Source organism: Vicugna pacos, chromosome 4, assembly GCF_048564905.1.
Source record: "Vicugna pacos chromosome 4, VicPac4, whole genome shotgun sequence".
NCBI lineage: Eukaryota > Metazoa > Chordata > Mammalia > Artiodactyla > Camelidae > Vicugna > Vicugna pacos.
The window spans coordinates 18,276,977-18,302,062 of record NC_132990.1 but is presented as its reverse complement, the minus strand read 5'-3'; the positions used below and the strand labels follow the sequence as shown (position 1 = coordinate 18,302,062).

General features: G+C 38.5%; 1 protein-coding gene across 12 annotated transcripts in view; it reads right to left on the bottom strand.

Annotated features, from left to right (window-relative positions):
* Window positions 1–500: 500 nt before the first annotated feature.
* Window positions 501–25,086, bottom strand: part of ELAVL2 (ELAV like RNA binding protein 2) — a 150,858-nt gene continuing 126,272 nt past the window's right edge. For 6 of the 12 annotated variants that reach the window (XM_072959291.1, XM_031677028.2, XM_072959296.1 and 3 more), the window contains 4 exons: window positions 14,565–14,718; window positions 11,086–11,311; window positions 3,863–3,901; window positions 501–3,271 (listed from right to left, as the gene is read on the bottom strand). In XM_072959291.1, coding sequence (XP_072815392.1) covers window positions 2,944–3,271; window positions 3,863–3,901; window positions 11,086–11,311; window positions 14,565–14,718 — 747 coding nt within the window. In that variant the 3' untranslated portion in view covers window positions 501–2,943. Of the gene's footprint in view, window positions 3,275–3,349; window positions 3,740–3,862; window positions 3,902–11,085; window positions 11,312–14,564; window positions 14,719–25,086 lie in introns of those variants that run through there. The other 6 variants (XM_072959294.1, XM_072959297.1, XM_006215127.3 and 3 more) reach the window with 3 other exon arrangements.

Here is a 25,086-nt window from a genome sequence, read left to right as displayed (position 1 = left end):
AGAAGAGTCTCTTGACAATTTGGCATCTGGGCAACAAAAGTTAAGTTTCATTCAACAACAGTTAATCCCACGGGTTAATTCAATCTTGCCAGTGGCAGCAGAGTAAGTTACCTTCCTTCCATTTGTGGTTTTTCTTTAGCCTCAGTAAATGTGTGAGGGCAGTTTCCATTTGTTAAAAAGAAAAAAAAAAGTCGATGGTTATTAAATCAGAGATATAGAATGATGTCAGCATCTTTACAACTAGCTGAGGAAACCACATATTCCTATAAAAATTACTCATCAAGTAATATTGGAAAGCTAACTAATCAGGTGTCACTCAAAAAACAGTTTTTTTGGCACATTCTACTTCAATTAACATGCCTTTTGGAAATCTTATTTAGATAACACCGCTTTCAACTAAAGCTCTGAGGGAACCTCTTTCAACTCGAGAGAGCAAGTTTACGAGACTGAGCACAGGAGCCCCCCAAGGTGTGTATAAAGACCTACTCACCACACTGTTCTTTCCCTTCAACTTTGTTTATTGATGTACTGAACATGAAAAAGTACAAAGAATCCAAACACAAAAGAAAACATGTACAGCCTCTTAAATACTCAACATAATATATTTTCTATTCCAACAGATGTGAATTAAGTCATACTGTACAACTTCAAATAAATACCAGCCTTACATTTTATTAAGTGCTCTGATAAACACTGTAAAGTGAAGCACAATTTGCATGCCCTCTCATCAATGCCTTGGTTTGCTACAATAGTATAGGAAAGAAGCATGTAGCTGCTGTTTTCCCGTGAGGGAAATCTTACTTTTTTTTTAAAGTATATACATGTATTTAGCTTTTTAGTTTTTTTTTTTTTTTAACGCAGGTTAACTCTGACAATCTAAATGCACCTAAGGATATGAGAAAGTGCTAAGCCAATTGATTTCTGAATAGCATTGAGTGGGTCAGCATGAAAACTCGCTTATTCACTTTAGCACGCGCCTCACAGTATATGTACTGTACTATACTGAAAGATTTTATAACTACAATTTTAAATAATAAAAAATAAAACTCAACGCAACCGCAAAGATAATGTACAACTATGTTATGCATAGCACATTGCCTGTTCTAAGGGGAAGCATGTGAGCATCTCAGTTTATACAAAAAGCAGGACGTAACTATATAGTTCTCAGTGCATCCTGATGAAGGCATTTTTGCCTTCAGCTTTTTTGAAAATTTATTATAAGCTAGATGCTAATCAGAAAATATTTTGTATTTTTTAAAATTTCTTTCATACATGGTAAAGACTTATTTTATTATTTCCCCAAATAGTGGTTTAAGCATCATACAAAGTTAAATTTCAATAGCATACAGATATTTATGATTTTTGTATGAAAAATGTAAGGAAATTTGTTCAAAACCTATGGTTATACTCATTTTTTTTTACCACAAACATATTTATAAACGAAAATGTAGCATCACCATAAACAGCTGAAGCTAGACTATCTACAGACAAAATTAGCAACAAATCTGATGCACTGTAAATTCAAGTCCTCAGGACAACAAAAGTGATTAAGCAAGACCTCAAGTAACAATGTTAATGCCATTTACAAAGGAAAAAACTGATACAAAAACATTCAAAACCTGAACATCACTTGGCATGTAAGGGAAAAAAAAAATCAAATTAGCTGAAAGGTTCATAAACACAAGGTCTTATTTACATTACACAAAGCTCAGGTGTTAGCCTTGAACATAACTTTCAAAATACCTTCAAATATATCCAACTCAGATCACTTTTGCTGATTTGCTGCAGTACAAATCATGTGCAACATCTTTTTTCCTTAAGACAAAACAATTCTTCAAACAATACTGCAAGTACATCACTAAACACCATGAGCTCTATCTGAAGGGATTTCTTTAGGAAGAACAGATTTTTTTTTCCCCCATCTCTTGGTAATTTAAATTTCTTGCCTGCTCTTATATATTCTTTTGTAAATTTTTTTATTTGTTTCAAAATCACAAATCAATGTGAGCCACCTATCACATAATAACCAGGATGATCAGACGCTCCACTGGTGATTACAAAAACGAAACCAGCAGTTTCCCCCATTGATTCTACTCCTTTCATACAAAGATCTCAAAAGTATTTTCTACATCATAAATCTTTCTAAATTTTCCAACCGCTGCAAATTTCCTGGTAAATTTTAAAAGCTCACTAGGTGTCATATGAAGAGATTTCTCAAAGTATTCAAGTCAAAATATTTGTTCCAGGACCAGTAAAAAGTTTCTCCAAATTTTCTTTTTTATAAAAATAGATGCTTTTTTTAAACCCACATCAAAGAGGCTCTTATCTCTTTGGCAAGGTACTGCTTTACGAAAAGTTCTCCAGTATTCTTACAATAAGCGTTTATAATGTAGCCCCCCCTTCCCCAACCCAAATCATAATTACAAAATAAATACTGTTTTTAACTTCATAAATAAAAATGTAAACTTCAAAATACTTTTCTTAGACATAACAGCAATGCTTTAAATGTAAACCAAACACAAAGCTAATCAGAAAAAGAAAAAAAGGGGGAAAAAAAAAAAGACACAACCAACTGAAGAAATACAACACAAAGCCTCAATATTTACTCACAGGTTCAAGGCAGTTATGTAAAAAGAAAAGAAATGTCTTCCCTTAGCTGAAACACTTTAAAAGGTCCACCTTCTTCAAAGAAGGCAATAGAATGCAATGTGACAGGTAAAAACCCTGTACCTCTTGTCCATATTCAAACATAAAAGATATTTAAGAAGTTTTAATTCAAATACTAGCAATAAAAAATCTCACATATTTCTTAGGATGCTAAGTAGTCGTTTTATCCCCATCTCAACACTGACTTACAAAGACATTTACTAATGTATAAAGTTTCTCTTAACTTGCCTTTGTTGTATAGTTTTCATATATAAATGGACTGAGGACAAGAGCTCATTAGGCTTTGTGCGTTTTGTTTGTCTTAAAGGAGACCTGCAGTACTCTGTCTCCCAGACGGTATCCATTGAGGCTAGCTATCGCCATGGCGGCCTCATCATAGTTTGTCATAGTCACAAATCCGAAACCTTTGCATTTATTGGTGTTAAAGTCACGGATGACCTTCACGTTGGTGACAGCTCCAAAAGGCCCAAACATTTGCCACAGGATACTCTCATCTGCGTCAGGAGCCAGGTTGTACACAAAAATACACCACCCTGTTCCTGGGTGCCCAGGGATATTAATTCCAGCCAAACTGGTCATTCCATCAATGGTCATTGGAGAAAACCTACTAAACAAAATAGGAAACACACACACATACACACACACACACACACACACCACACACAATAGAAACAGAGGTTGGTTGGTTACAGCAATGGATTTATTCTTTTCCCCTTTCCCATCCCCAGAGTTTCAGTAAATCCCTTCCCCACAACAGATACGTACAACTATTTGAGGTTTCAACCAAAGTCTGTGTGGCTGGCAGTGGCATGCTGTATTATCAAGGTATTAACACGTTATGAAATGGCCATTAAATGCTGTACTGAAATAATATTATCCACAATACCAAAGAAATATATTTAGAACAGGCTTCATGAATTAAGCAGGATCAGGGGCAAGAGGGACCAACACATACGGAAACATGCTGTAACGTCGCAACGCAATATAAAACAAACAATGGGGTTTCTAAAGACCAGGTGGCATCCAGTGGTATAAAAATGTTCCTTGAAGTCAACCGTGCTTCAAAAAGCAGCTTTTCATTCAGTTGTACATGCAAAAGAAAACCCAACACAAACTTATGAAGGGTGTCACTCCCCAAATCAAAGAAACTTAATTATGGGAAGGGATTATGAGTATCATGAACCTCTATCATTACCTCTTTACTCCATAAGCCATATTGAGCAGATTGTCCAACCTGCAAAACACACATTTAGCAAACTTCAGTTTTTAATTTTTCCCCTTGATGTTCAAGAAAGCTGGGCTCATTACTGCCATCTTCCAAGGGGATTTTTAGATATTAATTGTATGTGAAGTCTCAAAACAGAGTCTTTTTACATTCCTGAGTGAATGAGCACCCACTTCCATAAGACACTAGCTCTTCCAATGGATACAGTTTATCACTACAAGGGTCAGTGCGTGCAGGGAAAATGCTGGTGGTCATCTGAGGAAACCACTCAGAGAGGCAGGCAATGCAGAGGCTCTGGAATAATAGCTTGACATTTGGGTTCTCACCTTTTGCCAACAAGTTAAGTTCTAAGCACTCCACATACACCTACGTGTTCTTTACACTGCTTTTAATTTCTGTAACTAATGTTTCCTGAGTATACAAAGGCACACAGATTAAGGGACTTGTTCAAAACCAAGAGGTTATTAGATGATGGCACCAATATTCAAACTCGTACAAAGAGTTCCGTAAATTTCCCTTCAACCTCCCAAATATGAAGGACTTTCATTTCTTAGAATAAAAGTGGTGTTATTACAGTTAAACTGAACTTCACAGACAGCCTCAGCCGAACCTTAATGTACTCAGCGAAGGTCCGTAGAAAGTAAGACAGCAGATTCACTGAGCGACAAAGCCAGGAGTTCTGACCCAGAGCCTGATGCCTACTGTGCCTGTGCTACAAGAGATGTCGCCTTCCTCGAGGTGTAAGAAGCCAGCTAGATAGAAACAAAGCAAACAACCTGAGCTTCTCTTAAAATTCTTAAAAGAAAGTAGATGGGGGTGGGTGAGCACTCTTTAAAACTCTACCCCTTCCCTATTTCAAAAGTTAAACTAATTCTATAGCGCTTGATTCTTTTCATTTTATCAATTTCATAGACCATTCTGATGTTCCAAATTTCCGCGATGCGTACCAATTTACTACATGTGTATAGAGGAGGTAGGCACAACTTAGTTCATTGCCCTATAACCTCAACTGCAACAATGTTCAACACTCTCCACCCAGGATCCTGGGTCAGGGAGGAACCATTTTTTCTTTCTTTTAACACCTAAGAAAGGTTAAGTTTGAAGAATGTTTCAACTTTATTTTCTAACCTGCGGCCTCAAGTGAGGCCAGAGCACAACACGAGAAAGCAACTCCTTTTAGTTTTATTTAAAAAAAGAAAAAGAAAAAAGAATCTCCTTCTGGTCTTTCAGAAGTGGAAACAGAATCTTCACACATTCCAATTCCCAATCACCTCTGGGCATTTTGTGTGTTTAGTAAAAATGGAAGAAGAGAACTGAGCTGATGTAATACTAAGTATTTAAAAAAATAAAATACAGAAAAGAACAAATCACAATGACAAAGGATCTTCATCTGCATCTGTCCGTCACGTCCCTCTAGCCTCCGGGAAGCAGGGACAAGTTCATTACTCATTGAAACACTTAAGCATGGAGCACGGCCTGGATCACTGAAGGTTTACAGTAAATATCTGCTGACTGAATAAAAGCAATGAGGTTACTAGCATTATCCATAACTACTTAATCCAGAGTAAGAACTATCAGGCGGGCTGGCTGGGGAGCCTGTTTGCACACATAAGTGAGGGCACATGTGTGGGAAAAGCACATGGGTGGGAGGGTTTTATTTTGTGCAGAAGTGATGAGTATGGTCAAAGATGCCATGCCTTTATACTCCAAAATAAAGGCCCCAGATAACAGAAGTAAGGATGCAAACAAGTGGGTATGACCAACCACAAAGTAATCTGATACAGATGATTTCATAAAATTGCTGGAATGGTCAATACAGAATGCATTTGGAGTATGACACCCATAGAATAGAAGAGCATACTGAGGTCTCCTTCCAAAATACTGAAAGGCCCGGATGCAGAGACACCATATACATTCACTTAAAATACAGCTGCAACATCTCTGCCCATTAACTAGACGTACTCTGTCACTACCAGCTTAGGGATACCAACCTGAAGTCCAGAGATACAATCTCCTAAGCACGTTTTCAGCTTTTTCAAGGCAGGGTGGAAACAAACCGCCCCAGAAGTGGGAATTACATGTGTGAAGGAAAATACATCTCACTTGTCACTCCCCATCGCAGGATGCTTCAGGAAGGAGGCCTAGGACTTTTATACTAAGATCTCTGAAGACCCTCTCAACGGGCCTCATATTTGCCCTACATGTAAAATCCTGCATGGTACCATGATCCTGACCACTGATTTCTTCACTCAATACCCATCTGAGAAAAACACCCAGTCCTTTGGAATTTAATCTAAATTATCTGCCTCTGCCTCTCCCTCTTCCCCTTCCTTCTCCTCCCCCATCAAGAAGAGAGCTGGGAGGAACATGGCTCCTAAGAAACAGAACATAGGCAATGCCGAACAACCCTGCCTGCACACAGCAGGGCCTAGCACTTTCCCTGCTCTCCGTGCCACACACACATAGGAGCTAGGAGAAGAGAGTGCACTCTACGTGGGGAACCACACACCCCAAGTCTCACAGCAGCTGGAAAACTGTGAACTGTAAGCTCAGACACACGGATCACGCCTACTCTCTACAACTATCCATCTTCTCTAGGTCTGTCCAGAGCTCAAGGACAGCCATCTTTTATATGTAGTCATTTAAAGATGGAAGCAAATTTTTAATGGAGACCAAGTTAGTAGCCTCCAGAATGACCTGAGGGGAGCATGTGCGTGGGGGGGGGGGGATAATGATGTATAACAGTGTGGCAAATAAATATTGAAGTGCCCATTAAAAATATTGTTTAGTTTAAAAATAAAGTATTCTTTATTCATACTGAATCAAATACACCGCACCCAATACCCTTATACTCGGTCCCACATATTTTCCTGAGAGAAGACTGAGAAATCCTCAAAGGGACAGTGACATTTTCACCTGTTCTTCAGTGTGGACGTGATCCACTTTACAAACAACATGTTAACTGGATTTGAAGGATTAGACTGAGAAACCTAGCTTTAATTAAAATAACCCTCAAAGAAGAAGTAGTTTACAAGATTCCTGCAAACAAATAAGAAATTACCATCATCAGAGTGAGGATGGTACCAGTCAGGGAAGCCCAAGCATGTAAGAAAAGGGAGAGCTGATTATTTCTTCTACTCCTAGTACAAGCTACACTTGAGCTTAGACACGAAATCATGGAACATGTCTCACATGACGTCAGATAAGAAATTCCAAATTATCAAGATCGTAATTTTATAAATCTTGTTTTAAAGGCATATCACTTACTACAATATTATGTAAATAAAATATGAATCTAGTTAGCATGATAATTAGGAAGACACTGATAAGCTGTTCATTTCTTATTTTTATTTTCTATGTTTGATTAGGGCTTACGAATTAATGAACGTAACAGCACAAGCCTATGTGCATATAATTTATGACTGTATGCCTAGTTTCAGATTATAACTAGGCAGTATTTTGAATAGAAACATATTCCCACTTCAAAGCTAGATGTTTATAAGTAAAGAATAAAAAGAAGGTATATACTTAGTTTCCAAGAAATTTGGCTGACAGATGATGAGGGCCCACGGATGGGTAAAGGGGGAAACCTAAAGTCAAAGTCAGAAATAAAAATATAAAGAGAGATTATTAGTGGATAAGAAAATAAAAACTCTGAACTCTACCAATAATGGTTCTCAAAACTTCTCCAAAGCACCAACCAAGATCTGCTTTGACCAAGATCATCCACTCATGCCCTTATCCAATTCGATGGTATCATCTGTCCTCTAAGAGAAAAAAATTATTCAGAAAGATTGATACCAGTTTCTCCCAAAAGTAAATTGTGATAGTGCGACCAGCACGTGTCTTAAGTGAAATTCAAGTGCTGATCTAAAAGGCTCCTTCAAAAATGCGTAAAGGCTTACGGACGCAGGCACACAGGCCATTAGACTAGATCATCTTTAATAAAATTAAGGCTGCTCCTCAAGAAGAGAGATTAAAAAAATTTGGCTTTAAGCTTAATTCACATACCATGTCCCAAGAATATACTTAAGGGGCTTGAATTACACTATCCATCCAAATAAATAAGGCTAGTCTGATTCTGAAAACTGTAGTCAATTAGATGAGCATATTAGATTAGCAGTGCTCATGTTAAAATAATTCTCTTTCCAATTATTCATATGGGTTGACTGAGTCATAAACCTCACAAGCCCACTTTTAAACTTAACCTTTATTACATGGATTTTAATTTTCTTTTACCTTAAAAGATATGGCGTATTTAATAAACATTAAAAGCATCCTTGACTATTAATATTTATAACTTGTATTCACCAATCTCTCTCCACTCCCAAGGTCCTATGACAACATAAAAAACACACAGTGTGAAATATTCTAAGTGCCTGCTGAAAGGTGACAAACTCAAGGCTAAGAGCATTAGGACAGATATTAGGGACAAAAGACCAAGGTAATGATCTAGATCTGAACTCACAGAAGAGCAAAATACCAACAAAGCAAGTCAGTCCTTAAGTATTTTTATGAAAGGAAAGATTCAACCTTAATTCAACAGAAGAATGGAAAACAACAAAATCAACGTAATGACAGCTCAGTTTCAAAAACATTAAAGAAAAGCAACCAAACACCCATCAGGTTAAACCTGAACTCCAGGAATAAAGGCTCTCCATTTCTTCTAACACTCAGTGTAGAACAAACACCCTCAGTGAGCTCAAAGATTGTTCAACATTTATTATCTAAAGCTGGATTGTGAGAGGAATGGAAAGTGGGGTGACAGAAATAAGAGTGAAGACTCTGAAAAGGACAGTGAAAATCTTCCTCATTTTCTGAAACCAAGTTTCCCTCACAACAAATGACTTTTACTCCCTTTATCCAAAATTTCTTATTATAGGAGGCAAGGAAGGGAAGAATTGCTAAAGCTAATTACCTACAGAACTGAAAGATAAAAGCATAGACTGGGCAGAAGGTATTTTTTAAAAATATCAGACTTGACCATAAGAATACCTGGTACAGCTTTACCCAATCCCCCTCAAAAAACAAGCACACAGCATGTGAAGAGGGGGAGCGGATGAAGTTGACAGTAGATACAGTATCTATTGGCAACCTGATATTTGCATCACTTACATGCCTTGCTATTTCAATAAAGGAGCATTCCCCTGAAGACCCTGTCATTTCAGTCCTGCTGCCCAGTCTTTCTCAGAAACCAATCTTGATTCTAAGAGCACTGTTTTCCTTAATAACTACCATAAGACAAAAACCAGAGCTTAAACTGGGAAACACCAAAAATAACAAATTAACACAGCTTTCCACTAACATCAAACACCTTGTACTTCCACAGTGTTAAAAATCAATCAGTATGTTTCAAAGAACTATTCTCTACCTAAGCTCAAAAATTACTGTCTGGGCCCCAAAGAGCTCTGAAGTTAACGAGACAGGCTGCCTAGGAAACACCTCTAAAACTCCTTCAAGCATGTCTGTGCTAAATTTGCAAAAAAACATTACTCACTTAAGATGCCACAGAGGAAACCTACAGGCAGAGCCAAGAAACGGCTTTGTGAAATTTCTTTCTCCACAAGAGCCAGCAGCAGCAGCCCCACACATTCCTTTCCCCAGCCCGGTCACCACTACTAGCCACCAGAGTCAAAGGTGGCCGGGTCTCCTTCCTGCAAACACTTCTTTTAAACCTTGCAAAGTTGAAGCAGAAAGTGAACACAAGGCTCAGTCAACTGGGTACCAAGTCATCCAGTTCCAAATGGAGCCTTTTGACAGTACAGACTCTTCTGCCAAGGCAAAAGCCATCCCAAGTAGGAAATGAACACAGTATTTATGGAAAAGTTCTCTCTCATACCTCAGGTGACATAACTGAGTTTGTTAAAAGGAGATACTAGACTGATTTTATCTTCACTCTCGCCAGCACTCTATAAACATCCAAATTGAAAAGAAAAAACCTTGTGATTTAAGCTAGAGAACACATATCCCTTTATTAAGCTAAATTTTAAGTAATTAACTATTCTGTCCCAGCAAGAAAATAAAACTGATATGAACTTGTGATTTAAAAAAAAATACACAGAACAAAAACAACAAAAATACTAGCATGGAGGTTATAAGGCATCATGCTACAGTGTAACATATGGCCAAAAAGGGTATCAAAAATGTTGCAGAAAATAAAAACTGTTTATGTCTCTTTGTCGTTTAACATGTAAAAGTCACTGTTCTCTTCACATGCGGATTAGGGATTTTTCTAAATGACTCAACCTGGATGTTGCCCCAGTATTAGAATCAAACTTGAAAAATTGAACTATTTATCCCTGTCTGTAAGATAGATTTTCTTTGGGCTAAAAATGCATGGTCATTGTATGGACTATACAGAGGTTAGAAAACTACCACCCACAGGCCAAATCCAGAATGCCATCTGTTCCTCTACAGCCCTGGAGCTAAGAATGGTTTTTACATTTTTAAAGAGTTGTTTAAAAAAAAAAAAAAAAGTACATCAGAGACCATGGCCTACAAAGCCTAAATTATTTACTATCTGGGCCATTCCAGGGGTTTTCCAATCCCTAAACTATAAGAAATAAAAACTGAAAAAGAGGAGACAGACTTATTTATACTTAATGTATTCACATAAGTTATATATCCTTAGCAGTACACGTATTATAAAACAAAGTAACTGAAAGAGCTTGACCTGAAAATTGAAACACAAGAATAAAATCTTATCAAGCTAAAAAACAAAAAGGGGACATTGGAAGCACTGCAAACAGCTAAGAAGGCCCCCAGCATTCTGCAGGTCAGAGTTTCCCAACCTGGGCACCAGTGATGTTGCGGCTGGACGGCCTGCTGTCGGAGGCTGTACTGTGCGCTGCAGAATGATCAGCAGCATCCCTGGCCTCTACCCACTAGACGCTAGCAGCACCCACACCCCGGTTATGCCAGCATAAATGTCTCCAGACACTGTCCATGTCCCCAGAGGGGCCAGATTACGCCCAGCTGAAACCACAGCTGTAGGTCATCATTGTTTTGACCCCACCTTGGATAATAGCAAAAGACACTATTTCCCAAGTAGGTTTCTTCTGTGCCCATAAAAAAAAAAGAAAAACAACAACAACAACTATAGAAAACCAGAGATTCTGTCAATAAAAGGACTGGACAGCGAACCTGACAGTTCTGAGTTGAGTAGCTGGGCATAAGAACCAGACCAGACTTACCTAAAACGCTGTGCCTGCTGAGCTAGTGGTCCTGGATACCTTCTGTTTGGAGACTGGTACAGCTGGGAAAGGATGGCCTGATTGGTTTTTTGGCTTGGATTATTAGCAAACTTTACAGTGATTGGCTCTGTGGCACCAGGAGGTTTCTGGCCATTTAGGCCTTTGATAGCTTCTTCTGCCTCAATCCGCTTGTCAAATCGAATAAACCCTACACCCCTTGATATGCCTATGGTAGATGTGGGTAAGGATTTGGGAAGGAGGGAGTGGAAGGAGACAGGAGAGAAGAAAGGATACATTAATTTTTCCTTCTCAAGAACATATTTTCACCCACATAAAACATCTGCCACAAAATTACAGGAGGAGGAAAGTTTTACCTTTAACTTAGTAGCAATTCAGTCTAGCAACACAATTTTGTATTTTTTTAATGCATGAAATGCATTCAATTTATTAAATTAATGCATTAAGTCCATTATCACATGCCTACCAATAAGCCAAGGAGAAAAGAAAGCACACAACCATATGCACATTTCCTTTCCCCACCTTCTTCTCTCCCTCTCATACACTTACACTCTTTCATGTCAACAGTACACCTGCCTTGTGTTCTTCCAATTATGCTACTGGACAAACAGTTCAGAACAAAGAGCACAGCAGCTCCTTTTCTTGCAACAAAAACAGACCTAGGCATTTGCTAAAAATGCTAAAGCTATGCTAAAAATACATGCACAGCAGCAGAGATAAATTTCAGCTAAATTTTTAAATAATAAAATTCTACTTAATAACATTGTATAGGATACCGATCTTTTAAGAAAAATGCCTGAAAAGGCTTTTTCTGGTTCCCTGAAGCTCCCCTACTGCTTTTAACTAGCTGCTCTTTATTAGAGAAATATTATATGCAGAAAAAAGAAGAGGCAAAAGAGGACCTGGAGTTTAAAAATAAATAAGACAGAAGTAAAGCTACAAAGCTTTCTTTCCTTGGCAGCATTGCTTCTGACAGCGGAATGCCATTCCCTGGCTCACGCTCTCCCTACTTTGTGAGACAAGAACGGGAAAGCAGAAGGATGGCCAAATACCTGTCCAGCTTTTGCGAAACAGTAGCGGGAAACCCAACTCATTCCATTTAATTAGCTTAACAGGCTATTTGGGGTGGCCATAGCTGGCCATCATGAGATAAGCAGTTGCAGGGAGATTTTCTTGGCAAGCAAACTGGTACTAGCACTCCCAGCTTGGGACCACTAGCTAGAAAAGCCTAGATGATTCAGAGTATGTCACTGAAGTAGAAAAGAATGAGAGGTCATTAAGAAAGATAGGCTGAGAAAATGCAACAGACCATCATGATTTATAGGAACTTTAAAATTAAAGAATGAAGGTCTACTGGCTTTACAATTAGTACCATGTAAGTTGAATGGCTTAGAATTTTATTCCAAGGTAAATTGGGCATTTTTTCCCCATAAACACTTATCTCAGACAGCCCCTATCACTTTACCTTTCCTATTTAAATTCTATCTGCTGCACATTATTACCACCTGATGGCCGAATAACAAAATTGTAGGATTTTTCATTTAAGGTAAAATGGGTAATTTCATGTTGAAAGCAATAAGTATAAAGATGAAACAGTGAAATGACAGCCAATCTATCCTTTTAATTATCTATTAGCTCCTGCTGAGATTTAATAATCCCTAGGACTTCACTTTTTCATGCACAAGGAAACCATTAGACAGGCAAGGGAATGGTCTCTATAAAGGATAAGTTGTCTAAAGTTATGGTACTCAAAACTGAGCGGATCCAAACAGATGGTAAAATGCACACTGAGAGGTTATTCATTAGGTTTGGAGGAGGGGGGGGCCAAAATGTGCATTTCTAACAAGGGTTCAGGAGGATGCTGATGCTGCAGGCGCAGAACCTCACTTGAGAACCTCTGACTAAACCAGGAGGTGGCGAGACAAGTCCACCTGTCAGCCTACGTACTCAGGATGGACCTGCAGTTAGGAGAGGGGCTTTCTGCATCACAGGTGAAATTTACTTTTGATTCAAGTCCTCACTGAGAGTAGAAGAATTAAAAAGCACGAATAATAACAAAATAAACTGTCTTTTTCGTTGTGCTACACAAATATATCTGGATTGCTAGGCCTGGATTTCTATTTGACCCCATTAGCAGTCTGTGTGATGCAACACATTGTGATAGAATGAATGAGAATTATGAAATGCAGCTAGGAAGAAGAGATCACATTTTTATATACCCTCACTGGACTAAGCTTTCTCCACACAGTGAGACCCATAGGCCGTTCTAAGCATGTGAATGATGGCAGACATTCTCTTTACTCAGACCTCAGAAGTACAGTGTTTAGATCCTGTAAGAGACTAATTAACAGCACAGAGGCAGAGAACATAGGCTGCTTCTGATCAAATTCAGATCAACTAAACTGATTTTCACTTGAAGAATTAGTAACTTGGCCTGATTTTATTCTGTGGTCCATTGCTTTCTTAAAAAAATCATACACAGCAATGCACAATGTATCTTCATTAGTACTATCATTATGTAAGAGAGAGAAAGAAGGAAAAAGACAGAGGAAGAGAACAGGGTGAGTTCTCTTTTACTCTGGAAACAGGGGAGAGAGAAACACACAGAAAAGAGGAAAACCTATTTCCTTTTAAAAAAAAAATTTTTTTTAAGTCCCACAAACTCTTCATGTGACTGCTTGAGTATATGACACAGCAGGTGATTTTTTTTTTCCACTTCCTTACCGGTTTTCCCTATTTCTAATTAGTCTTAAAAAGAGTAAATACTGTTTTTATAATAGAAAAATATGCTTGTAGTTTATTTTTTAAATCTGTAAAGAAAAACTAGCAATACAGATGTAATTAACTAAAAGCTTTAGCAGAACAGCTCTCTTATAAACAAAATTTTTAATAAACTTATTAGTTTGGTTAAAAGTTACATTAAGCATAAAATACATTTTTAACATTCAAAATTTCAAACTCTTACACATGCCTGTGTAACACAGCATGGACCTGGAAAACAGCCTTAACAGCAATTACTAGTGTAAATGTGGTGTAACTCTCCCTTGGAGAACTAGCTGCACTGAACTACACCTTTTACAAATATAAGATTGTTTATTAGTAGTTTATAAGGAGGCTGGAGATCTTTTTTATGCAGCAGCTTTGAAACGACAATCATTAATTTGTAATAATTACGTATAATAACTTGTACATAGTAGTATTGGTAGATTTATTATAAGCCATGAAACAGGTTCTGAACCTGCACCTTCAAGGAGGAAATGACTCAGGCTCACTCACTGCACTCCACAACCTATTCTCATTCATGCATATTTATGAACGATTCCAGCAGAAAACTGCATTTTTTGGCCCACGTATGCCTGTGATGTGTTCTAGAGGCAAGACTGCGGTATGAGGAGGCAGAATGTTTCACAATCTGCCAATCAGAAAGGGTAAAAGTTTGTCCAGAGCAGCTGCCTACTTACCAGTGACCTGGTCAACAAGAATACGAGAAGTAATTATGCGTCCATATTGTGAAAAAAGTTGTTCCAACTCCTTCTGGGTCATTGTTTTCGGAAGTCCGCTGACGTACAAATTTGCATCTCTGATAGAAGCGGAGCTCGGGCGGGCATAGGAAACCTGGGAAAGGGAAATGAAACGTACGTGCGTACTCAGTCACCTCCCTTCAGAAACTCAAGAAAGCTTAAGTTGGTTAGGAGCTTTTCCCTAAGGAGCATACAACAAACACTGAAGCTGAACTGAGCCCAGCATTAATTTTAACTGTTTTACTCATTTCTGGAGAAATTCTCAACAAACGGGAAATGCCATTCCCTTGGGCAGAGAGAAGAGAGTATTTATTCCTAGGTTTGTTAAAGTATTCAAAAGAAACCACTGGTGCACACAGCAGAGTACTACTCACAGTAATAAACCGCCCTCAAGGAGGCCGACCCCCTCAAACTAGGGATTTAAGCTCAACCGAACGATGAAGCTTAAGGATTCTAAATTCATCTGACATGTCTGTGTGACCTGTTTTTGCGCCTCTCCCATCTGTGGGAGTGGTGGCACAAAGTTACTAAAAGAAATTATTTTAAGCATACTCTTTTGATTTATTTCAAAACAGCTATCATCCTTAAATTCCCAGAAGTTTAAGTATGAATGAACTACATCTCCTGTTATCCCCTGCCTACTGTCTTGTTGTCCACAAATCTCTTTAATCTTCATTTTCAAAAGGTCTTAGGCTCCTTTATTGACTTTCCCTGTTGTTTTTCATACCCTTTAGAAAAGCTTCCCATCTTTGAGATAGAGTGTCCAAAACTGTACAAGGACGTAAAGATAAAGTAAGTCTGCTTGTATTTATCATCAACATTCTTTACAGACGCTCCAGGAGGGAAGGAGCTGTATCTGTCACTCTCACCACCATACAGTCAGTACCTTGTATATCCTGCATGCTAGAACATTTGCTGAGTAAAGCCACTCTGGTAACCCACTGATCCCGTGGGTCCACAACAGCTTACAAGGGGCACAGCATTCAAGAGATAGTTCATCAAGTCATCTCAGTCTTGCCCAAATTGTTAATGGACAGCTCTTTGCCTTTAACAACCCATCTCTGACAATTTTTAGACAGCCCTGAGTCTCACGTACTATTCCTCACTACATTCCCTTTGGTTTAGTGGTAAGCTCTTCTGGAAGAACCGACTACAAGGACAGAAACTTCACGATATATTCCATCTACAAGATCTTTCAAAAAAAAATGGCCAGAGGGTCTAGCTCTGGCCAGTGAGACTAATTTGCTGGGGTATCAGCACGGGGTAACTTCTGCCTGTTCGCTGTATCCATCAGTATCCTCCCCGATCCTGGCCCACTGCTTACTGCAAACACAAATGAAAAAATGCCTGTTGAATTTAAACAGTTTTTGCTATTTGGTAGAAACACCAAATGTTTTCTCCGTTAATTTCAATTTTGTCCGTAGTTCTCTGTGTTACCACTTCTTATTTTTTATTTTTATTCTTGCTTTCCAGAAAGGAAAAAAAAAAAAAGACAGATTTTTATAAAGGTCGTGCTGTCTTTCACCCTTACCCTATGGTGTTAATATTTAATACTCTTTATCTTTTATTCCACAAGTTTGCTCATTAACAAGTGTAAATACATTTGTTCCAAAAGCTCTATTTGGAAGTCACACTAGCACCATCCTGTACTACAGATTCAAGGAATTTGGAATAGTGGTGAAGAGAAGATAGTTCACTAATCACATATTACTCTTTTTTTCTTTATGCTTAAATACTTAAAAGCAATGAAGATTGGGGAACGTAAATGCAAGTGAAAATTAAGAAATTAAGGAAAATTCCAAGTGATCAAAATAATTCAAATAGAATCTAGTCTTGGGACCGCTATAAAATAATAAAAACAAAGCAAATGAATTACACGTACATTCAGTGATGTGAATACATGAATACCTGACTTATTTTCTCAAGTACAATCCTCAATTATCTGGGTAAGCTAAAAATCCGACCACTCAGACTCTTTTAGAATCTAGGACTCTAAGGCTTTATTTCAGTGGCAGGGATCTCTCAGCAAGTCAGCTGATGGTCTGCTCCAGACCATGTGACCCAAGTGTTCCCTTTGTGAAGAGCCCCTTCCCGTGCCCAACAGGGGAAGCATCGATAACTTCCAAGACCCATGAAGCAGGCGTCCTCAACACGCGCTCAAGCATGGCATGAGGCAGGGTAACGGGAGTGAAAGGTGACACTTCTCCAACCAATGTGCTTGGGCTCACAACTAGGTTTCATTCATTAAGGACTTGAACTTAAGGCAAATTCTTTCTTCTATTACTACATAATTGTGCCTTCTTTGTATGGTTAATAGGAATAATAAAATAATCTCTAATCCACATAAAATGCTATTAGCACAGAGCCTAAAAAGTCAGAGGTGACTACACTATAAATACTCAGCTCTACATGCATCTGAGAGTGTAGACAAAGACCCAGACAATTAAAGTTGAGAGTAACCTAAGTCCATTACTGTTTTCCAGAATAATTTACTCATGCAGTGACATTCACTGCTTTGTGCATTTCAGAGGAGTGTGGGTGGAGTGTTTTAAAAGTTATCCTAAAATATATTTAGGAAACCGGTTTTATACTTAGTGCTTATGTAAAAGCTTTGAAAACATACTTGGGTCAGTTATGTTATCTGCATTTTTCTCCCCCTTCCATGTCCAGTCTTCAGCTCACACGGCTGCTTTAATTTCCAACCAGTATGGACGACATCTTATTTTCTGTATTCTCAATGCTCTGGCATTTAGAGCCTTGATCCTGGACAGACTGCCCCTCCCAGGGCAGTAAATGACTCCCCAGTGAACATACCTTTGAAATACACACCAGCCAAACCAGAGGCCACCCCTTGTCTCCTTTATCAAACTCTCACACCAAACCAATATTCCTCCTGCACTAAATCAGCTTAAGGCCAGGTACCAGACAATCAAGGACCACCCTACAGCCCAGATCCCTCCAACATTATTCACACTTTTCAATGTTAAAATGACCTAGTGTACCTACCCTACGTTGTCCTTTCCTTTCCCCTAGGACCCCAGTAAAGGCTCTGAGCCATGCTCTGCCCTCTCCCCTCTGCCTCCTGACCATCCTGGTGCTTCCTCACGTGGCCCTGCATGGTATGCCATGTCTCCTGTTTCTACTGATCTATAAATATAAACTTCCTCCTTCATAACAATCATTTATGTGTCTGCATGTCTTACCATACCTACTAATAACAAATCCTGGGTACATTTTTAGAATCCAGTTGCATTAAAAGAGTTCTAAGAACCAATAACAAAACCTTCTCAAAACATTGTTTTTTCAGTAGCTTTGTCAAAGAACTTGTTCTTATCATCGTAGGCAGGACAGAGGGGACTAGACTGCACAGAAATGCAAGATGGTAACAGTTTTTCCACTTAACCTACATTTAGGGGTTTATAGGACTCCATCATTGCCAAAACGCTTTCAAACACATTACTTTGTTTATGCCATGCAACAACCCCATGAGGTAGGTAGGGCACACATTAGTGTTTTACAGCTGGGGAAACATGTACAGACAAGATAAATAACATCCCTAAGGTCATGCACAAGTGTTGAAGTCTGAATCCAAATTCTGAGCTTCTGAACCCATGTCCTTGTCTGCTTGTCCAGTTTTCCTGTCAGGATACCACACCATAGCAGCGAGCTTATCAGTGCACTTGTCTTGAGAGTTTGGAAAAATCAAACGAATCTTGTTTCTTAAACACACACAGTAAAACTGAGCAGAGACAGCCAAACAGGATGGCGCTACAAATCAGTTAAACTTCTTTTATTTCATTTTCCCATTAGTATTTTTTTTAAAGTAACTTTTTCCCAAGAAAGGATGAGTGGCCACTAATTGTGATTAACTGGAGAAAGTATGCATCATAATTAGGATTCCGAAATTAGCTTTATTACTTTCCAATTCTTAGAATGTCATTAAATGAGGAAGGCGCCACCACCTCCCTCTGCCCACTTCCAGGAAAAAGAGATGAAGGAAGAGCCACCGCCCTTCCGCCTCAGACCCATGTGCTATGTCTGCCCCCTGTGCCTTTATTGTTTCTTTGGATTAAAGCAGCCCCCCCTCCCCTGCTCAATCAAGGAGAACACTGTCAGGAACATCCTTCCTTCCAGGAAAAAAAAATATTTCTTCCTCTTCTACCTCAAAGGATTATAAACAGAAAATGTACTTAGACCAAAGTGGGAAGAAGACTCACAGTAGGATAAGGACTTGTACCTTAGAGATTCAATCAGTTTCCAGACCAAATGCCATATCTGGCAATTATCAGCAATTCCTGACCATGTTTTTTCTGTGGATTTGGAGCTCACACTGGTGCCCTGCTTTAATACTTACCTAGAGAAACCACTCTTGGGTTATTGGAAACTTCAAAGTATTAAGTCTATTTCTGAGGTTCTTCTCATCACAATTCCTTGGAGAAGACCCAAGGGATGGTTTTGTTTTACAGCAAATTCTGTGTTACAAATACTTCAGAACAAGGAACCCGCAGCGTAAGTTTCAGCAGAGTCAAAATAGCTTCTTCATTCACCAAATGCAAGCTGCTCTCCAATCTACATTCACTGGATTAATAGGTAGGCTTGTGTTTTACATTTTCACTGTCATTTAAACAGGTGAATATTTAATGCCTGAGGAGCAAGGTTATGAAATGTCAAAACTACTAAGTGAAGGATCTAATTTAAGAGGGTGCCAGAGAGCCTGCAATTTAAATATTTAAAGATGAAACAGAGAGTACAACACTCAACACCAATCTACTCCAAAGATAGCAATTTAAAACTCAGGTTTATTCTGGAATTCCTCACAACCCTACAAGTCATATAATAAACAAAGACAAGCAATAGTGAGATTATTTAAAGGAAAAGGAAGGAAGGCAGTCCAGAGAACCAGGCAAATAAATGCTCTAACCAGTGACTTCTTAAACTGTTCTTCACAAATGAGATCAGACTGGACAAAATAGAGATAAAAATACATTTATCAAAGGAACTAGGTCTTGAAAATGGAATAGTTTGAGACACAGTATATTCCTTGTAATTAAAAACTCATTTCTTCATTAGCAACTAAGACTAATTATACATTAAACATTCAAGGACAAGTAACACATATACTAAGAACGGGCTATCAAAACACAAGTTAATCAAAATACACAGAATGAAAAGGAATGAAATTCTCTTATGGAGAAGAACTGGCACTTTATTACATGTACATAGTGAAGTTTAACATCCCTATAGATCACTTTAACAGAAGTCCATCCAAATGCTTTTGTCCAAAAATACAACTGCTCTCAATTCTCTCTGCTTCATCAACGGAAAGATCAGGGACAGTGGACATTAATACCAACAGATTAAAGTGATAAGGACTATAAATGAACAAAGAAATCCCTTCTTTATTAAACTAAGGACCTCTGAAAAATCTCCCATTGGCAAGATCACCACTGAACAACTTCTATCACTTGTCAATTACTGACCTAGGACTACGAACATTAAACCTGAAAATTAGATACTTGCCACTTCAGACTTTATTTTTTTTTTGAAAAGTTCCATTCAATCTCTTCAGCTGAAAGGAGTGGATAAGGTCACAGTTATGAGTATTTAAACTGAGCTAATTGCTGTTCATATCAAAAAAAAAAACTTGGAGTCTTGATGAGACTGAGAAAAATGATACTATGGCTAAATAAAAATTAGCCATAGGAGCAAAGGTCTATGGCAGGTAGGAGCAAAGGTCTTGTGAAAGTATCAAGGCTTTGTAGGCAGGGGGCTACATCCGACCCTCCAAGAGAGTTCAGAAACACACAGAAAGATGTGACCTCTAACCACAATTCAGGCCACGGACCTCAAGATCTACCGAAAAGGAAACAATGTCCTTTGATCTACTTCTAAATGCAAAACCTTATCAGGAACAGGTCTCAAACACACACCAAGACATATACATGTCAGTCCAAGATTAGGTTTTACATAGGGAAGACCATGTTTCACAGAGGGTTGCAAATGAGTAAACTCGAGAGAACAAAGCATAAGAAATAAGTCTATAAGAAATTAAAGATTAGCTCTAGCAAAGGCGTTAGAGCTAAAAGGAATAATCACAGCTAACAGGAAGGCTTAGAAAAGGTATTACAGATTAGAGCAGTTGCCTTTAAGAGATAATCCACGACATAGAATGTAGAATACTACATCAGTGGAAAACACACACAGAACCTCAAGTCTTACTGAGCCTGGGTTGGGTGAATGCTTTCAGTCTGTGTAAAGATTTGTTTTGATTCAAACAAGAAGTTCAGAGGTACTACGAAACACATTTGATCGTGTTATTCTCTGTTTAAAATCTCTCAGGGACTCCCTAATGCTGAAAGATTAATTTCAAGTTTCTTAGTCGTTTATGCTCAGGGCACTGACTACCTTTTCTGGGTAAACACACACAATCCGCAGAAGTTTCCCAAAGCTTCCTGCTCTGTCACTTCCCCGTGTTATAAGCTACTCTTCCCAAACATCTAAATTCTCACCACTTCAAACTCTGCATGGGGATCACCTAGTCTCTAAAGTTAATTCTCACCCATCCTCTCCACTCTAGTCTGAGTCAGGTACACCTTTACCTGTGCCCACATTGCATTACCTGCCTTGGACTACAAACATTAAACCTGAAAATTAGATACTTGTTCTCTTACATACTGAGGAAACCAAGACGTACTTCATCTGTTACCCTAGCTTGTGACTGGCTAAACTCCTTGAAATATGAAACTTCGTCTTTAGCCTACATTGTACCACACATTTATTGTAATGAAGATGATTTATCATCACATGCTAATTGGGGAGACTTTATTTTTGAAATACTGTCCAAAAAGTTGAGAGGCCATAATCTAATAATATACCAAAAATCCTGTGTGATGGTACTTTGTGCATAGACTAGACTGTAGATTCCATTAAACAGTTTAATAAATCAAGTTTCATTTCACAAACTGGAGATTCAAATCCCTAGAGGCAATAAAATCTTAAGCAGAGTAATATGCTGCAGGGATGAGGGTATCTTAATTTTGGAGCAAAACCACAGAGATCATTTAAGTTCAATCTCTTTATATTTAGGGGGGGAAAAAAAGGAGACTTCATAAAAGTGAAGTGACTTGTCCAAAGACAAAGAGCTAAAAAGAGGTGGGTGTAGAATTCTGGAGTCCTGACTTTTTGTCAAGAGGTTTTTCATTATACCATTGGCTGAAACACAGAGTCTGAAATCATCCAAGTTTCTAGCAAAATGACAGTTCCTGGGAAGATGACCAGACATTTACAAGGAGACAAGATATGCACAAAGGAAAGAACCGTAACTACTTTGCTAAATTTTTTCTTATATGTACATAAGAAAATCTGAAATACATTAAATGAGTCTTTCTCTTAGGGCAGTTACTATATTTTTTCCACTAGTAGTAGAAGTAGTTCCTCAGAATTATTTAGGAGATGTTTGAGAAAAATATCTAACAAGGGTGAGGTGAGTTGAAGAGAGAAAAATCAAACTAAGAATCCTGAGACTAATGCTTTCCCCCTTTTCGTTCTGTGTTATTTAATTACATATCCTTTAACAGAAAGGGAAACAGCAATTGGTTGTTTTACACTGAAGAGACTTTCCCAGCTTCATGTCATTTCCAAGTTTTAGTGTAACATCATTAAATAAAAATCAAAGTAGGCGATTCTGATATCCAACTTAAAGATGAAGCTAAGAATAAGTAATGCCATAAGAATGAGTGATCACAAATGGCATTAAAAAACAATACTAAAATTACTGAATAGCCACAGAGAAACAAAAGTATGTTGGTTGCAAAATTTGTATTAAGCAACTAATCATGAACAAAGGACTTGACAAATCAGATTTCTTTTTTCACACACCAAAACAGCCTCTGAAAAACTACACTGAGCAGAGTTTATTAAGTTACCCAAAACAGTTTCATCTATGTGTATCAATTAAATGAGGGCCCAAACAGGCTGTCCTGACAGACATCTTTATTAATTAGAGTATACTGGTTGGCAATATCTGTCCTTTTATTAAGGTTGCTTCTGCTCAGCTGTAGTTCTCAGCTGGTTCAGAAAGGACTCTCATGCTGGTAAAGGCAAACGGAAGTCCATGAAGATACTCCTGAAATGCAACTAGGAGAGGCCACAAATGCCTTCCCAACTCCTAAAGATGTCAGCATGCAAAGAATTGAACAAAAAATAAAACACAAGTACAGCGATAGTAGTGGATATGGCATCTGAAGTGGGCGGGGTGGTTAAATCATACCCACTACTGCAGTGGTGGTGGATCAGTCATTCCCAGGTCTAAGCAGGAATCTGTCAATCAAAATGTTTCATAGTCCATGTAGAAAGTGATTACACTGAAGTGGTACGGAAGTAAATAAAAAGAGTTTCAATTGTAACCACGAGAGTCCATTCCTACCCTCTCTGCTTTAGGGTGTTTTCAATAGTGGTTAAGAGAGCCGACTCCTTTATATTTAATGTTAAAAATGAGAAATGAGCCTGTGTTTATTTGGCAACATAATCTTTAGGAATATCAAGTAACATGAACAAGATGGAATCAAGGCAAACATGAGTTAGTTTAGTACTAGGTCAAAAAATTTACAAAGGCAAAACAGAATGCAGTTATTACTGGTGAAATTTGGGCCACAAGAGAGCATGCTATGAACTAATGGCCTGAAATTGATGCTTGTACCAGAGCTGTCCAAAGCGAAGAAGTAAAAACACAGGCATGGACCTGCACAGAGCTAAGTTCAGGTCATGGCTCTGTTGCTTACCAGTTACATAACCTGGGAATAATTTCCTTAGGTCCTTTGAAGCCTCTATTTCTTTATTTGTAATTTGATATTAATGTTAGTCCTCACCTCACAGTGACCTTACAAGGATTAACTGGAATAATAAAACTATTAGCATAGAGCTGGACAACAGTAATGTTTCCATCATAATATAATGATTTCATATATATAAAACCATGTAACAACACAGATAATAGGCCCTAACATTTATTCAGTGCTTATCACATGCCAGGTAGTTCGAAGTATGTGACATGTATTGACTTAAATGATCCTAACAAGGGAGTGAACTGAGTATTAATATCAGCATCCCCAGTTCATGGAAGAAAAAGCCTCATACTTCCATTGTCTCTGAGATCAGACAAGATGACACAGAGAGGGAGATATGGCCCAAGGAAGATGTACTTAAACAGAAAAACAGTTCAAAGAGTAAGTAAGTAAGGCTTCTTCCAAATTAATGGCAGTTATTTTTTAAATTAATTCTTACACTGTTACAATTTGTAATTACAAATTTGTAACTACATTATTATAGAACATAACAAGTATTTTTTTAAAGACAGTGGCAGATGAGTGGATTGGAAAGCCTGAAGTCTGGCTGAAGCCAAGCATGATGAAAGGACCACACCACTGTCACTCCAAGGATGAACATCCAGCATCGTTAAATGGGCCGATAAGATAGGCCAACTTAATTTCTCCAAGCAAACTACCACATGTTAAAACCTCCCCTTTTTGTATTCCCTCTTACGGAGATCTGCAGAGCTCAACGTGAAATGCAAAATGAGAAACAGGAGGTTTTTGGGGGGAGACAGTGACAGACATGATAAACAAACTTCATGAAACAAAGCCTAACTTCAGGTAAGATTAGGGTCCGTGTATCTCTCAGAGCATGGGATGGGTTACCAGTCACCATACAACCGGTGCCTAATGATTCAATGTGAACTCACAGTGTGAAAAAAAACACAAAGAATGCTACACTAGCAGATAGCCATGCAAATTTTTTACTTCAGACACTTGCACTAAATAGACCATGAGGATGTTAGACTTAGAGAAGGGGAACCTCAGTACTTAGGACTCGATCCTCAGATATGCTTGGGCTTCTTCAGCCCTGCCAAAGCAGCAGACTGCCTCAGAGCCCCTCCCAGGTAACTGGGAGCACTGCAATTCACTTACAGAGCTTTGACAGTACTAGGCTTAAAAGCTCCTAGAGGGGTGAAACGTATACTCTTGTGTGAACAGCTGTGACTCAGTATCCACAGAGCCGTCATGGATACCAGAGTCTGCAGATGCTCAAGGCCTTTATGTAAAATGGTGCAGTACAGCGAATCCAGTCAGCTTTCTGTGTTCACAGATGCGAACCCGAGGGCTGACCGTGTGTACGTCCGTGTGAACAGCCCCACCCACCAAGGAGGCCCTCCAGTGCGTGCTGAGCCAACCTACTCCGTGGCCTCCTGCACAGGCTATTTATGAAGGACCTCTCAGACAAGATGACTGGAAGGTGTGATGCCTGTTCAAACAATCTGGCTTTCTGTGCTTCACTGGAAAGAACACAAGTTAAATTGGCTCAAAGAAAAATAGATGTGTTCATCTAAAGCTTAGAAAGCTATTCTGCAGTAATAGCTTGTTAAAGGATCTTTTAAGATTCTGGAACTTGATCAGACGCAATTTCC